Genomic DNA, 17,002 nt, shown 5'->3' on the forward strand with positions numbered 1-17,002 from the left:
GCTACTACTACTACTACTACTACTACTACTACTACTACTACTACTACTATTACTACAACTACTACTACTATTATTATAACCAGATTTGAGGGTAAAAACGGTCGTCGAGAGAGAGAGAGAGAGAGAGAGAGAGAGAGAGAGAGAGAGAGAGAGAGAGAGAGAGAGAGAGAGAGAGAGAGAGAGAGAGAGAGAGAGAGAGAGAGAGAGAGAGAGAGATGGAGAGAGAGAGAGAGAGAGAGAGAGAGAGAGAGAGAGAGAGAGAGAGAGAGAGAGAGAGAGAAACACTTAATGCATCTGAAGGGAGCTTATTTCAGTATACGACCTGTGTGTGTGGGCGGAGGGGGGGGAGAAGAGATAATGGAAGAGAAAAAGAGAAAGAAGGAGAAAGCAGAAAAGAGACGAATGGATGAAAGGGAATGGAGAAAATGAAAAAGAAAGGAGAGAGGGAGAGGGCAGAGAGAAGATAGGGATTGGAGGAAATCTAGAAGGGAGAAGGAAAGGGAGGAGATGGATGGGAGAAAAGGGAGAGGCGAGGAGGAAAGGGATGGAGCAGGAAGGGGAGAGACAGAATGGGATAAAGAAAGAGAGAGAAAAGGAGGAAGGTGATAAAAGGAAAAGAAGAGGAGGAAAGGAGCGGTAAGGGACGCGAGGAAAGGGAGAAGGAAAGAAAAAAGAAAAAAGAAGAGCGAAAAGTGGAAATGGAACAGTAGAAAGAGAATGGTGATGAAAGAGAAGATGAGTAAGAGGAGGAGGAGGAGGAAGGAGAGGAGGTGAACCAGTTATTTATGAAGAGGAAGAGGATATGATAAAAGATAGAGGAAGAGGAGGAGGAGGAGGAAGGAGAGGAGGTGAACCAGTTATTTATGAAGAGGAAGAGGATATGATAAAAGATACAAAGGAACAGTAAAAATAAGAGGAAGCTGAAGAAGAAGACAAGAAAGAGGAAGAGGAGGAGCAGGATGAAGGAGTGAACTAAGTATTTATGAAGAGAAAATGATAAAAAGATACAAAGAAAACACGAGAAAGAAGAATTTGGACAAGACTGAAGAAGAAAAGAAGGAGGAGGAAGAAGAAAAAGAGGAAGAAGAGGAAGATGAGCTGAACTAGTTATGGACACGTCTGTTAGGTTAGGTCACGTGGTCCGGACGCATAGCTGTTCCTGTCGCTGTTGCTGTCACAATGTCTAGCTGGAACATGCATCCATACACCTATTCACAAGTTCTTCCTCCCTAACGCTTGTCTATGTCTAGTCTATCGAACTATCTGCGCGAGCCACTCCGTTTTTTTCCTTGCCATTCAATCAATCTTTGCTACTTATTATATCATTACCATTTATTATCATTATTATTATCGTTTTTATCATTAGGATTATTACGTCTATAGTTTTTTGTGGTATCCGAAACTCTACTATTATATTGCCGATCGTCAGTTGTTTCCGATCCCCCTCGTCGTGTATATACAAGACTTAATACCGAGGTGTAGATGTTTATAATTTCATTTATTAACCGGTTTTTACATACATGCCTTTCCTTTATTATGAATACAGATTATATGCATAGATTTATACGTTTTATAACCCAATTTTTCCGTTGTTGAATACCTAATCTTTTTTTTTTTTTTTTTTTCGTTATCTCCCTAAAATCAGACAAGTTTTGGGGCTGCGGGTTGGGAGTGAGGTTTACGGGTCTATTCCAAGCTCTCCTTAACAAGAACCGTCAGCTATTTCCAACTCAAAAACAATGTAAGATCCGAAACAGTTTAAGACCTCACTGAATTCCACATACTTAACCTCTAATCAATACTTCCCTTGTCATCCCTATGCCATACAATTACTAAGAATATGAATACGTCTGATGTAACCACTGACCCATAAAAGTGGTTATTGGAAAACTTGAAGGGAACTGGCTGCCTTGATATTGCTGGAACTGATCTTAATGGAATGGCCGAGGAGGGGAGAGCTTGCAATACGGGCGTCAGGGTATTGGATCGGATTCCCTTCCTGACGTAACAAGTAGGATTCGAACCCCTTCACCCTGACTGTCCCAAAACTTGATCCTCCAAACCAATCTCACTGGAATGGCCGAGGAGGGGAGAGCTTGCGATACGGGCGTCAGGGTATAGGATCGGATGCTTTTTCTGACGTCACAAGTAGGATTCGAACCCCCTTCACCCTGATTGTCCCAAAACTTGATCCTCCAAACCAACCTCTCAACTAAAGCTTCCTCTCGTATCAACCCCTCTTAACCTAGACCAATGCTTATGGTGTATATATTTATTTATTTTCTCATCTCGTTTATTTATTTACTCACTAATTCCTTACGTTATTGATTTTCACTGTTTTGTTTCGTTGTTTCTCATCGGTCAAACCCTGAATTGTGGGTCAACGCTGTACTGCTTGTCGTTGTAGTGTGTTTCTTAGTGAGAGGTACTTTATTTTTTACGTGGGATAATGTATTGTTGACCGAGAGAGCGACAACGCGATAGAGCGAGAATGAGAGCGAGAGTGAGAGCAAGAGAGATTAATACCTTGACAACACATACAAGACCAAAAAACAAACACACATTCACGAACGCACACATACATTAAAAATCAAACACCAACTTAAACAAACAGGCATAAAAAGAGAGTGACTGTATATTTGCCACTGTATACCTTTGTCTTGTAGCATGAAGATGATAATAAAGAAAACGGAGGAAGAGATGAAGGAGGAGGAGGAGAATGAGGAAGAGGAGGAGGAGGAGGAGGAGGAGGACAAGAAGAAAGGTTTAGTGCGAGTGGATGCGAGTCACCAATAAAACAAATGAAAGTGAACCCTTCTGTGTTTCCTTCTGAACCTCCTACACACACACACACACACACACACACACACACACACCTTTATCGTTCCAGGTGAGTGGCGTAACAGGTGATAATTAAACGTCCTACATATAAGACAAAAGTAGTAATTAGTGTCCCAGGTGCACTTTTAATGAGCCCTGGCGTTAACAAAGGGAAGCTTGAATATACTCTTGTTCTCCCTCACCCCCCCACCCCCTTGACACTTCCCTCACACACACACACACACACACACACACACACACACACACACACTAGGGCAACTCGACGCAGCACTTTCCAGCCTTTCACCCTCCAGCCAGGTAAGCGAGGCGTCAGCAGGTGTACACACGGCCCACACTCGCGTACAGGTGGGCACACGGAGGCTCAGGTGGACAGGTAATGGCACAGGTGAGACGGAGTGCATTAATAAATTACATTTCGCAACGGCCGTGTGATTTTTTTTTACTTTACTTTATTATTTTCTTTCTTTTTCTGACTTTTTTTTTTAGTTATCCTCCCACTAAGACCTCAAATCTGACATGCCTTTATTTTCTTTTTTGTATTTTTGAGGATGATATTAACGAGGCGTCTTTAATTCACTTCGCAACGGCTACTTTTTGTTACTTTTTTTTATTATTTTTTTTTCAGGCATTGTTCTCTACTATCTACCTGACCTCAAATCTGATATACTTTTTTTTCTTTATATTTTTGAGGATGATATTAACGAGGCATCTTTAGTTCACCTCGCAACGGCTATTTGATTTTGTTTTTTACTGTTTCATTATTTTTTCGGGCATTTTTCTCTACTATCTACCTGACCTCAAATCTGACATACTTTTTTTTTCTTTATAGTTTTGAGGATGATATTAACGAGGCATCTTTAGTTCACCTCGCAACGGCTATTTTATTTATTTTTTTACTTTTTTATTATTTTTGGGGACGTTTTTCTCTACTATCTAGCTGACCTCAAATCTGACATACCTTTTTTTTCTTTTTGTATTTTTGAGGATGATATTAACGAGGCATCTTTAGTTCACCTCACAACGGCTATTTGATTTATTTTTTTACTTTTTTATTATTTTTTCGGGCATTTTTCTCTACTATCTACCTGACCTCAAATCTGACATACTTTTTTTTTCTTTATAGTTTTGAGGATGATATTAACGAGGCATCTTTAGTTCACCTCGCAACGGCTATTTTATTTATTTTTTTACTTTTTTATTATTTTTTCGGGCATTTTTCTCTACTATCTAGCTGACCTCTAATCTGGCAAACACTTTTTTCTCTTTGTATTTTGAGGATAATATTACCAAAACGTCTAAGGTTATGTTGCATTCTTCACCTCTCAGCGGCCATCCGAATATTTTTTTTTAATTTACATTATATTATGTTTTTCTTTATCATTTTTATCTATTCTTTAAGACCTCAAATCTGACAAAACCTTCTTTCTTTTCTTTTGAGGATGATAATAACAAGGTGTCTAAAGTTACGGCTTAAAAAAGAAAAAGTCAAAGAAAACGTATTACCACCTCCAGGTCTTTGCGGAGTCGTATTAGCGGTCTTTTCTGGGTAGGGCCTTTGGTGTCTCTCCCTCGCGTGAAGGCAGCGGAGATAACGCCTAAGGGGACGCGATTCTCCCTCCTACTCACTGCCAGCTTACGGGGACGCTGCCGAGGCCTTTGATGCTCCCGAGACACGAAGAGGAGGAGGCGTCAAGGGATCAGGCCAGCGAGGAGGCTCAGAAGGGGATCGTAAGGCTGCCACAAACGGACAACTTGGGCGCAGCGGCTTACACGACTTTCCTGCCTTAACCTCCCGACAGTTACATCGACACAAAAGAAAATCTCAACTTCCAGGGGCACCTAAAACCCTCGACTGGACTAACTGACAGATTGGGAAATAATACTGTGAGGAAAGACAGAAAAGTTGAAGTATAGTTGGGAGCATACGCTATAGCTGCGCGTGGCGGTGGTGCTCATCTCCGAACCGTTGACCCTTTGAGCCTGTGGTGAGATCCCTTAACCCGACACAGGGCCAGATTAACATACGGGTTACCACAGTTTATCTTCCCCAGGTTTCCCCATGTACCCTTTTATCAATCATCCCGATAGGAAAGATGAAAACACGGGTGGGCTGCACATCGACTACCCAGACCGGGATTCGAACCCAGGACCTCATTTTCGTAGTCAGGGACGCTAACCATCGAACCGTGGAGGCGTTGAGGGAGACATAAGCCTCCTAGTATTGATTATTTTTCCCTAGTGTGCAGAAGACATCACCTAGTTCGTGAAAGCTACCAAGTTTCCTTCAAGTGTTCTCCATTCTTTTATAATATCTGGGTGGGGAAGGAAGACGTTTGGAAAGGGTGAGTTGAAGACAGAAATCCTGCCTCTGTAATGGTAGAGGGCGAGAGGAGGAGGCAGCAGGCCAGGGAGGAAGGGGGAAGGGAAGAGCTGCTCAACAAACGGACAACTTGGACACGGCGGGTTCACACGACTTTCCTGCCTTTACCCCCCGATAGTTAGGCCTACATCGACGCAACAGAAAATATCAACTTCCAGGGGCACCTCAAACCTTCGTTCTTCCTAATAGCCAGTAACGCCCGTAAACAAACTCTCCCTTACTAAAAAAATGTGTCAGTTATTACCAGATCAAAAACACAAAGCAGCTTCTAAACTTTTTCCGCCTTTATAAAAAATCCAACATACTTTAACTCCGACTACTTTCCTTCTTGACATAGTTCCAAACCGTCCTGATCTGAGAGCGTACTAAATGGAAGGACGCGTACGGAAAGGCAACCCACCTCACCCCCCCCCCCCCCCCCAACCCACACACACACACACATTCCTTTAGAAGCCTCACGCGTCAGCAGCAAAATCAGCAGGAGTGCGGACTAAGCAACAGGTGTTTATTAAGTTGTAAGGCTCCTGCGCGGCTGCTGCTGACGCGACCATTCTCCAATAGCGTCTTAATTATGGAAGAAAAAAAAAAAACAGGTAAATCAGTAGCCAGAGGAACCAGGTAAGGGGGAAGGGGTAGAGGGTAGAGGATAGGGATGAGGAGGAGGGGAAGGGTGATGGGGTAGAGGACAGGGATGAAGGGGGAGGGTAGAGGAGGTGCAAGGGTGTCAGATGGGAGTGCAATGAAGGGAGTAAGGTAATGGTGAGGGGTAAGGAGGGGAGCAAAGGGGGGTAAGAGAACAAGAACGGGGGTGACACAGCAAAGGGAAGGGGTGGACAGAGGTGACGGTGAAGGGGGGAGAGGGGGATGGCAGGGGTGTAGAGAAGGAGAGGTCATGGGAAGGGGAGACTGAGGTAATACGTAGACGGGAGGAGGGAACATTGGGGGAGGTAAAAGGAGGGGAGGTAAAGGGGGGGAGAGGAGCTTGAGTGTCGATCGAGGGGTATATAATCCGAGCCCGAGCCACCCAGAGCAGTGAACTCAGCTTCCCTCAGCTCAGGTAAGTCAGCCTCAGGTAGAGCGAGAAAGATACGATTAAAACATTTGCCCTTGACTGACACTTTCCACTCCGCTCACCTGACACGTCCAAGTCACAAGTTAATGAGTTAATTTACTGATCAAATAGGACGCACCTAAAATATAAAAATAAATAATATTGCCCATTAAAATAGACTCGCAAAAAATATTAGTAGTTCATTAAGACTTTCTACTTTACCTACACTTGTAATGTCTTTAAGTAACACTGCCGGTTAGATTAGAAAAAAACATAGAAAACTCAGCGCAATTCACGAAAAAAAAATCTAGTCCTATATAAAAGATAAGATAGCATTACTAGATCGCTATTAACACCTTTGACTCCACCAATCTGCCATGTTTGAGTTAAGTTTGTTCCTTAGTTGGTTGGCTACTTTACTGGCAAATATTATAAAGTAAGATTAAAAAAAATGTTCAAGCACCTAAGAAAACATTATTAAATCTTTATCAGCATCTTCACCTTAACTCAATCTATCGCTTTTAAGACAAAGGATTAGTTCGTTAGTCAGTTATTTAGTTAGTTTACTGATCTCTGCACTGAACGCTTATGAAAAAAAGTTAACACACACAAAAAAAGCAAATTCGAAGCAGCCAATTTTCACTGTCCGCTGTTACAACTCATGAAATACGGAACAATTCAAATCAACTTTTATCTCATTAAGTGTTGTAAATCAATACTTTACATGCTGCAATTAGGTGTGATTAAAATGCCATCCATAAACACACACACACACACACACACACACACACACAACGCTAGATACTTATGATCCAATTAAATATAGCATCATATCCATTTGTGTCCGCAGGTATTTGTAATTTGAAAGTTCAGATCCTCCCATGCATTTCAGTAGCAAGTTCAAGTATTACCTACAGCTCGGTGCACGAATGTATATCAGAATTCATTACAAACTCTTCCGGCATATTTGTTAATGGATCTAATATTACCTACACCTCATTTAGTGGTTCAAATATCACCTACATTTGATTTAGCAGCTCAAATCTTACCTAAATCTCAATGCTCGAGTTTATTCCCAATTCTTAAGAAGTAAGTTTTCCGGCATCTTCTTTAATTGTTCAAGTGACACCTTTTTTTTTTTTTTACAGCTAAGAAACAGCTCAAGGGCAACAAAAGAAAGGTGTAAAAAAAAGCCCGCTAATCGCTATTCCCACAAAGACAAAATAAGTGGCCAAAAGAGAGGTCAATTTCGGGAGGAGGTGTCTGATACACTCCTCATTTAGCAGTTTAAGTATTACCTACATCTTATTTAGGACTTCAAGTATTATCTACATATGATTTAGCTGCTCGTTAATACCTATATCTTGGTACACTAACGTATTCCTAATTTTGAGTAGCTTCTCTTCCACCTCTTCCACCTTCCACAACCTGTAACGTCCACCGCTCTCAAACTCAACATCTGACCTCCCTTCCCCACACACAACAACTGACCTCCCCCTTCCTTGGCTTCCAAATAACGCCCCCATCAATACCACAACCCCCTCACACACAAAAAAACTGACCTCCCCTCTCCAGGACTCCCACAGAAATCCCATCAACACCATATCCCATCCTCCCACACATCATCAACACCCTCCCTCACGCACACACAACACCTGACGTCCACTCTTCCGAGACTCACACGAAAACCCAGCCAACACCACAGTCCCCTCCCCTTCCCCTCCTACACACAATACCTGACCTCCCCCTCCGTGCCTTCCACAGAAACCTATCAACATGCTGCGTTTCCTCCTCATCTCGTGCCTCTTCGGCCTGTACCTCGCCGCCCCGCAGGTAACGTATACGCCAAGGTGTAGAGAAATCGGTGGTCACTCCCCAATCACCTCCCCTCTCTCACAAGCAATGCCGGTGATACACTACTAACTCAAATATAAAGAGTAACTAATGGCCGCATACACTCCTCTGGTCCTCCCTCCTCCTCCTCCTCTTCCCCTAAGCCGCGGTGATACACAACTAAGGGTCATGGGATAGGAGAGTTTGCCCACCCTCACCACTGGCGCCATGTTGTCACCAAAAGACCTGCGCAAAATTCGAATTGATGATGATACAATAGTGTTTTTCTGTGTGTGTTCTACGTTTCATCGGGATCTCGTAGAAGCACCAAGAGCACAAAAAAACACTGAATTAGCAGCATCAGTTTGACTTTCCCGCGTCTCCTTTGGTAACGACGCGGTAACTGTGATTAAGTCCAAACTCTCCTGTACTATGCTTCTGGCACCACTACCTCAAATATGAAAAAAACAGTAACTCATAACAAGACGAAAAAAAATATATAAAAAAAAGAAATACCCCGGGAGCAAACTAGAATTACATCGGCAGTGACAGAGAAGATAACGGTAATACGTTGATGATACTAATTCACTACTGCCTCAGGAACAATAATTAATAACGGCCAATTTTCACTGTTCGCTGTTACAACTCATGAAATACGGAACAATTCAAATCATCTTTTATCCCATTAAGTGTTGAAATTCAATATTTTATATGCTGCAATTAGGTGTGATTCTAATTAAAAGAAGTACCATCGGAGCAACTAAAACTCATTCATCGACAAATAGTAATACTGAAGATAACAGCAATATGATAATGACAGTAATTCACGTTTGTGCGTTCGTGCGTGCCTGTGTTTCAGTCGCTGGAGGTGGAGTTCAGCCTCGGCGGCGAAACGAACCTGATGAGCGTCGTGGTGGACCGCGACAACAACGCCATCTTCTACCACGTGGACGAGACCGAGTACTTCGAGGCCGTGCAGCTGCTGCAGGACTACGACACGGTGAGCGACAGACAGACAGACACAGACAGACACCCACACATATACAGCCATTCCATTCCAAACCACAAATTCCTACCATATCCGACAGACAGACAGACACCTACACCCACACCCACCCACACATATATAATAATTCCAAAAGCAAAAATTCCTACCATATCCTTCCATTTTATATGCAGAAAGAAGTTGACACACACACACACACACACACACACACACACACACACACACACACACACACACACACACACACACACACATCTTGAGCCCTTGAGCTGCCTCCTCTTCTGTCGAAACTTAAGTAAAATAGCTCAATGCATGAAAACCAATACTACAACCGCCTATCTTGCTGCCCCAGGGCTACGCGGCCACCAAGGTGGAATCCGAGGATGCTTGCTTCGTGAAGGAGCTGGATAAGACCCTGGAGGAGCAAGTGGACGAGCTCGTCAACAAAGGAAACTACACCATCACCGAGTCCGTCAACACAACCGCCATCCCACTTGACGACGACGAGCAGAGCGACGTCGGCGACCGTGTCCTGGCCTTCTGCGACGGTCTCCCTGTCTACCAGCTGATTTTCGACGACGATGCAAGCGCTCTCCGCGATGACTCTTCCAGCGAGGAGGACAGCGACGAAAGCTCCGGCAGTGGAAGTGGAAGCGACAGTGATGAGTCCGACAGTGGAAGTGGAAGCGACAGTGATGAGTCCGACAGTGGAAGTGGAAGCGACAGTGATGAGTCTGACAGTGGCAGCGACAGCGATGAACCTGTAGAAAGTGCTACCGCCCCCGCCCTCAGAGATTCCAGCGAAGAGGGTTCCAATAGCGAGGAGGAGGCCGGCACAGCATCGCCAGCCAACCGCCAAGTCTCTGTGGTCTTCAGGAAGTGCGTGTGGCTGTTCCTCGTCGCCAAGTGCTTCGTCACCACGCTCACCGTCCCCACAGGCGTCTCCATCGTCTTCCCCTGGTTCTTCGGTTAAGCCCCGTGACCGACCCTTCCGCTGCCTGACCAAACAGATGACGACCTAACGTTCACTATATACTTAATTGGCTTCTTTTTGTTTTAGTCCCGATGATGTGCGCTAAGTTGATTCAATAAAAAGCAACAAAATATATAGTCTGTTTGATATGCTCTCCTTTCCTCCCTCTGTACCATGCCTGTTCTGCGCCATGTTTCGACGAAGTGTGGGTCGCCCTTCAGCACAGAAAACTGAAACCACTCAATCGGCCGCCACTACTTCATAAATTACTAACACAAAGCGGCAGGAGGCACACATGCAGCTCTTAGTGTCCCGTCAACAGAGGCACACCTGAACCATCACCAACGCGATCTTTGGTAGCTTGCAAAATTCTTCTGCGTTTGGCTACAGGGAAAAAAAGTGAGCTTGCTTTTCTCCTTTACAGTCCCACATGTACGAAATTCCTTAAGTTACAGCACATTTTTGTAGGGAGTCAAAGAAAACGTGACTGCTCGGCGACGCGGGAATACTTGTTACCAGCTCGAAGCCTCGTGGGACTGAAACACGGCAACCAACACCGGAGCAGCAAACATGAGACAAGTGTTTAATAATTACGCTTATTACAAACCTGCCAGGCGTCACTACATATCTATTCATTTACCAACCGGCCCCTTGACTTCGCCCAGGTTCCAGTTATGAATACCTAGGGTCGAATCCTCAGCGGTGGTTGCTTCATAAGGATACTATTAGCGTCCAGTTTGTCTGAGCACCGAGGGAAAAAATCTCTTCCACAGAAGAGGCTAAGTAAGCACCGCTGCCAGTCGGACGACAATCTCAGCCAGTCACAAGGCAGCCGCGTCATCAGCTGTGCTTACAAACCCGCCCTCACTTCACAACTTGCTGTGCATTTTAAGACAGAATATAGATGATATGTTTCCAAAGAAAGTGCTTGGGTCAAGATTCAGCAAGGCCGAGATGCTCGCCGTGGTTGAGGAGGTAAAGAGACCAACGATTATCACGGGCAAGCATGACATCAGAGCTGGTGACGGACGCCAAGCAGCAGCGAGCTTGGCGGCGATGACCATGAATGTGAGCGAATTGATGATGATAACAGCAATGCCACGGAAAACACTAATAATGAGTAATGCCAACGCTTGTTAGGCCAGACACTGACGCTCTCCACACACACACACACACACACACACACACACACACACCGATTCACTGAACACAGACAATTAAGGTGAAAAAAGTAGACAGTGATAGATAATATAATCATAACAAACACGGTCAGGCAAGCTGAGAGGAACAAACAACAGGGATATCAGTTCTAGAAAATCGAGATCGAGACATTCAGGAGAGAAAGACTGGGCTACATCTTATCACGTCGCCGCCACTTTACGCGGATAAACAGATACCTAGATAGCATACTAGGGCTACAAAGGGGGTCGTCAAGGCTTCACTAATGCTGAAAAGGATGATGCGTGGAGCGGGACTGTCGCTGGAGATTTAAAGAGCCGGAAACCGCGATTTGTTGATGACGTCACGACCATAACATATAAATTTTGTCTGGTCTTAAATATCTTATAATCTCTTTAACCTCGCCATACTAAAGGCCTTAAAGGGGATCATGAAGGCTTAAAAATGAAAAAAGGATCGAGTAAGACTGCCGGTGGAGATTCAAACGAGCCGGTAGCCATGTTGATGACGTCACTTGCCTAACATTTAAACTTCGGTCCCGTCATAAAAATCCCGCGTACTCTCTTAACCTCGCCACACCACGGGCTCCAAAGTGCGCCATGAAGGCCACTAAAGCTCAAAACGAAAGTAGATCCCTGCAAGAAGAGTTTACAAGCACAATGGCCCACTAAACAACACAAAACAGTACTAGAAGCCAACACTCACCAAGGTCGTGGTCTATCCTCCCTCCCAAGCTGCTGGCGGGGCTGACATGACGCTGACGGCTTCTTCGGCTTCTTCTGCCACTCCTGCGGGTCCTAGTCAACACTCACGCGGCAGTTCCACGCCTCCACACACGCAGGCACATGCACGCACCGCCCCGGGACTCACGCCACACCACCCTCACGAGTTGACGTCACAACAAGCACTAGCGGCCAGTGTTACCACATCCGTTGTTTAGGTACCATAGGATCTGAAAAGTGTACCAAATGAGTATAATATGTAGCAGGATAAGGAGACGTGCTATTTTCTATCATACACAAGTCACTGAAGCCTTTTTTTATATATATTATGGTTTTAAGAATCCTCCATTTATATTTAGAATCACCAAAAAAATGCCATCCTTAGGTCCCCGTACACACACACACACACACACACACACACATACACATACACGCACTATTGCTTTTTCGCTTATTTGCTCGTTTACTGTCTATAGTTTCGATGTTCGTAATGAGTGTACTATATAATTAAGATGCATATATTGTAGTCCATTTCGTCGACTCTGACAATAAAAAAAATCTTAGGAAGAAAATAATTTAGGCTCGTTTATACAGTTTACTATCTGAAATGGCGGAGAAGGAAGAATATTAACAAACTAGCGTGTTCCTTTCACTACCGTTCCCTCGTTCGCCTCCCGCTGAGCTCCAAGGGGGGGGCGCCGGGGGGGGGGGGGGGATATTTCAGCCGTTTCCTCAGCTTAGTGCGTCGTGTAATGGAGAGACACTGATTAGGTTAGGTTAGGTTAGGTTAGGTTAGTGAGGCCGGTGTTATAAGACACTTTGGCTTCTCACATCAGCTATTTCTAAAGGACAAGGAGGGGGTCAGTTGGGTTCTAATGAGTGTTTCTTCAGGTTCATGGTACAGAAAGAGGGTCAAACTACCACCAGGGTCATAAATCTACTCCTGGAAATGCCCACAACTCCAACGAAAGCCTTGTCAAATGTGTGTGCTTGGGCGGTGAAATGTCTTATGATACGACCCATCTACCCATAACGAAGCTGAGAATGTGTTGGTTATGCGTCACCAGAGGGCGGAAGATGGATTGTTACAGCTTGGTGCGTGCGTCTAGCCGTTCAGTGCTGGTCATGTAATGCAGTAGTTTTTAAAAGGGCAAAGTTAGAATCTACCCATAACGAAGCTGAATGTGTTGGTTTTGCGTCACCAGAAGGCGGAAGTTGGAGAGTTTTATCTTGGTGGTGTCTCTAGCCGTTCAGTGTTGGTCATGGAACGTTTTATCTTGGTGGTGTCTCTAGACGTTCAGTGTTGGCCAGTCCCTCCCTGCCTCTTTCCCTCTCTCTCTCCCTCCCTCCCGGATGTCCAGCCCACCAACACGTCGTCGCCGCTGCTGTGCCTTAACGGAACAGCCTCAGCGACACCCCAACGGACCCAGTGGACTAATTATTCAGACACACCGTCACCAGCACATTCCACCTGCACCCTTGGCCTCTGTGTGTGTGTGTGTGTGTGTGTGGCGCAGTGTTGCCCTCTGTGTCACTCTGAATCATTAATTTAGTACAATGCAGACGTAGTAACCCTCTTCCAACCTTGATTACGACTTTGCCACATGGAATTACTCTTACGGTTCCCCCTTGAAGAGATTAACAATGTGCCTAATGGAATAACTCTTGCGTTCCCCCTTAAAGAGAAGAAGAAGCACCAATTATCACTGCTCACACTACCCAGAGCTTTGTCTTCTGCGCTTACAAGTATGACCCTTTGAGGTACTTTTATGGTTGTCACTCCTCCTCCTTCTCCTCCTCCTCCAGCAACGAGAGGCCTGGTAACTGGGCGATCAAAAGGTGGATGATACAGCGGCTCTTGCACACACACACACACACACACACACACACGTCCTCTTCAATTAATATCTTCCTTTTGCCCTCCATCTGTCAATTTTTTTTTTTTATGGAGCGATCCCTCTTCCCCTTCCCTTCCCTTTAACACACACACACACACACACACACACACACACACACACACACACACACACAGCTGATGACTAAGTATCTACGTCCAAGAAAGGAATAATTAACGACACTCCGATGGTTACGATGACTCAGTACAACTTCTCTACGTAATCATTAGCAACAGATGAAAACTATATGTAATTACAAAGATAAGCCACTGAATAGCTGGCTGTGTTGAGTTCCACGTGTGTTTGTCTTATTTTTTATTTACGTTTTTTTCACATGATAAACTAAGCATGTATTTCTTGGTTAGCTCATTTGTTTGTAAGTTACTGGGCTTGTAGTTTAGTCAGTGCACTAGTGAATTAATTAGTCAGACAGCCAGGTGATTTATTAGTTAGTGAGTCAAGCAGTAACTCAATTAGTCAGCTAGTTAGTTAGTTAGACCGTTAGTTAGTAAAAAAAAAGAAAAAAAAAGAAAGAAAGAAAGAGACAGAAGGAAAGAAAGAAAGGAAGAAATAAATAAAAGAAGAAGAAAGAAAGAAAGAAAAGGAAAGAAAGGAAAGAAAGAAAGAAAGAAAAGTTAGTTAATTAGTTAGTTCATTAGCTAGGTAAGTATTTAAGTACGTATTTTATTATCTATTGATGTTTACCCACTTACACTTTCGAGCATGACGCAGAAATGACATGACGGCAGAATTTACTCAACTGAGCCTGTTATCGAGATCTTCAGGGGAGTATTCATTCACCTCATTATCTGTGAAGAAAAAGACACTTGTTTATGATATTCTCAGGCACTAGTTAATGTGTGTGTGTGTGTGTGTGTGTGTGCTCGCTGCTCTCCTCGTTACGGGTACAAATCGTCCACCAAGAACACACTCGTAACCTGATATCGACTCTGTTTCCGGGAATGTCTTTTGTATCTTCCTAAGAGAAGAGACACACGCATATAGACTCAAGCCCTACAATGCCAAAAACGAACCCTCGGCCAGGCGGGGAGAGGCTGCACGGGACTCCTTACTCCTTGCAGGTCCAGTCGAGTCGTAGAAAAATGCTAGTAAGTGTGCGTGGAAGTCGTGGAGTTGTGTTCCCGTGTCCCAGGAGGAAGGAAGGACGATTATTTTTTTCCGTTCGGTTCACAGGATAATATTTTGACTCGAACCAGAAGTTTTTAATGGAGGAAAGATAATATTACACACACAGATAGATAGAGAAAGAAAGAAGGAAAGAGGGAGAGAAGGAAAGAATGAAAGGAAGAAAGAAAAGAAAAGAAAGACAGAAGAAAGAAAGAAAGAAAGAAAGAAAGATAGACAGAAGGAAAGAAAGAAAGGAATAAAGAAAAGAAAGACAGAAGAAAGAAAGAAAGAAGAAAGAAAGAAAAGGAAAAATAGAAAAGATAGAAAAAAAGAATGAAGAGAAATGAAAAAAGTTCACGAAAGACACAGAATAGAACTTAAGTCAATTCGTAGATGATGACACAAATGATTGACAGTTTCTCGTCATGGCCTCGCGTTGCCAAGCTGACGTTAAATTAAGAAAAAATAAGAAAAGATGCTCAGTGTAATATTTTCCCTCGCCGCGCCTCCAAGCAGACGGTCGGTAAACTCTGGATATATACGAGACTATGGGTCGTATCTTAAAACATTTCGCCGCCTAAGAACACATATTTGACAAGGCTTTCGTAGGAGTTGTGGGCATTTCCAGGAGGAGTTTGATGACCCTGTTGGTAGTTTGACCCTTCTTCTGTACCGTGAACCCAAAGAAACACTCATTAGAACCCGACTGACCCCCTCTTTGACCTTTAGAAATAGTTGATGTGAGAAACGAAAGAGTCTTACAATACCGACCTATTTGTCCTCGAGGATACTGCGCCGCGCGACTCCTTTGATGCAGAAGAATTGAACAACATTATGAGAAGTTAGTTATTCACGTATTCATTTATATATATATTTGGTTAATTAGTTATTCATGTTCATTCCTTTACTTACGTATTTACTTTTTTAGCTTCAGTGCTTCGCGGAAACATAGTGAACCATAATTTTGGGTGTAGAATGTAGATGATGATAAAGTTTTCACTAAATAGAAACAAAGGACAAAAGATGCAAGGAAGAAAAATTAGTGATGAGACAAACGAGTCGAATAATATAAAACTCATTTAAAAAGTGTGTTAATTATGAGCCTTAGACGAGCCGAAGAACAAGACTCATTAAGCATCTATGTTCGTGATGAGCCTTGAAGGAGCTGAGTAACATAACCCTTTTAGCAAGTATGTGGTGGACCTTGAATAAGCTGAATAGCAAGACTCATTTATCATGTAGCCTACGTTTGTGATGAGCCTTGAAGGAGCCGAGTAACATAACGGGCTTGTGTTGTCCTGAGACGCACTATACAAGCACACAACAGCGATCACCCACACCCACGTCACGTCACACTGAGCCGCGTCGCCAGAGGTCCGCGCGGGGCCACGTGTCCTCGACGGATCACGGCCGCGTGTGCCGTGACGTCGGTGATAATGACGCGAGTATTTTTGTCCACCCGGATGTCTGGGCTGCGGCGTGACACCTGGGCCACCTGTGCAGCCCCTACGTATAAAGTGTGCCGCCGAGGCGTGGCGCTGAGGCCCCCTAACAGCCGCGGATCACAGCCCTTCCCGACGCCGCCATCAACACACCCTCGCACACACACCTCCCAGGAAACAACACCAGCAGGCGACACCACCGTCCTGCGTGCGAAACAAGACGGTTCAAGGGTCAAGGGTCACGAGGCAGACACTCACATGCACACACTCACGCCTCCCGGGAAATAACACAACACCATCAACCCGTGTACGATACAAGAGTGATCCGTCTACCCAAGGGTCAGAGGTCAAGTGTTGGTGGCAGGCAAGGGCATCAACAGCAGCAGCAGCGACAACACCAACAGCGTCACGAGCCCCGGCGTCCCCTCCTCGTCCCCGCTCCCCGTCGCCGTGTCATGCGTGAGTGTCGCCGCGGGCACCGTCTTTGATCAGAGCGCAGGACGCGTCCCTTCATCCCTCCGCTGCTCTCTGTCCGTCCTGTCTAATCCAACT

The 17,002-nt window shown here is 44.5% G+C and overlaps 1 protein-coding gene across 1 annotated transcript; it reads left to right on the top strand.

Moving 5' to 3' along the window:
- Positions 1 to 7,944: 7,944 nt before the first annotated feature.
- Positions 7,945 to 10,217, top strand: LOC126986917 (serine-aspartate repeat-containing protein C-like). Its single transcript, XM_050843428.1, has 3 exons — positions 7,945 to 8,105; positions 8,965 to 9,105; positions 9,464 to 10,217. Exons 1-3 carry the CDS (start codon positions 8,049 to 8,051, stop codon positions 10,082 to 10,084), a joined length of 819 nt encoding a protein of 272 aa, XP_050699385.1. The 5' UTR covers positions 7,945 to 8,048; the 3' UTR covers positions 10,085 to 10,217.
- The last annotated feature ends 6,785 nt before the right edge of the window (positions 10,218 to 17,002 follow it).

Source organism: Eriocheir sinensis, chromosome 63 (genome assembly GCF_024679095.1).
Source record: "Eriocheir sinensis breed Jianghai 21 chromosome 63, ASM2467909v1, whole genome shotgun sequence".
NCBI classification, from domain to species: domain Eukaryota; kingdom Metazoa; phylum Arthropoda; class Malacostraca; order Decapoda; family Varunidae; genus Eriocheir; species Eriocheir sinensis.

Coding starts and splice junctions, on each gene's coding strand:
- LOC126986917 (XM_050843428.1), top strand. CDS start 8,049: ATGCTGCGTTTCCTCCTCATCTCGTGCCTCTTCGGCCTGTACCTCGCC. Junction 8,106..8,964: donor TGTACCTCGCCGCCCCGCAG/GTAACGTATACG, acceptor CCTGTGTTTCAG/TCGCTGGAGGTGGAGTTCAG. Junction 9,106..9,463: donor TGCTGCAGGACTACGACACG/GTGAGCGACAGA, acceptor TTGCTGCCCCAG/GGCTACGCGGCCACCAAGGT.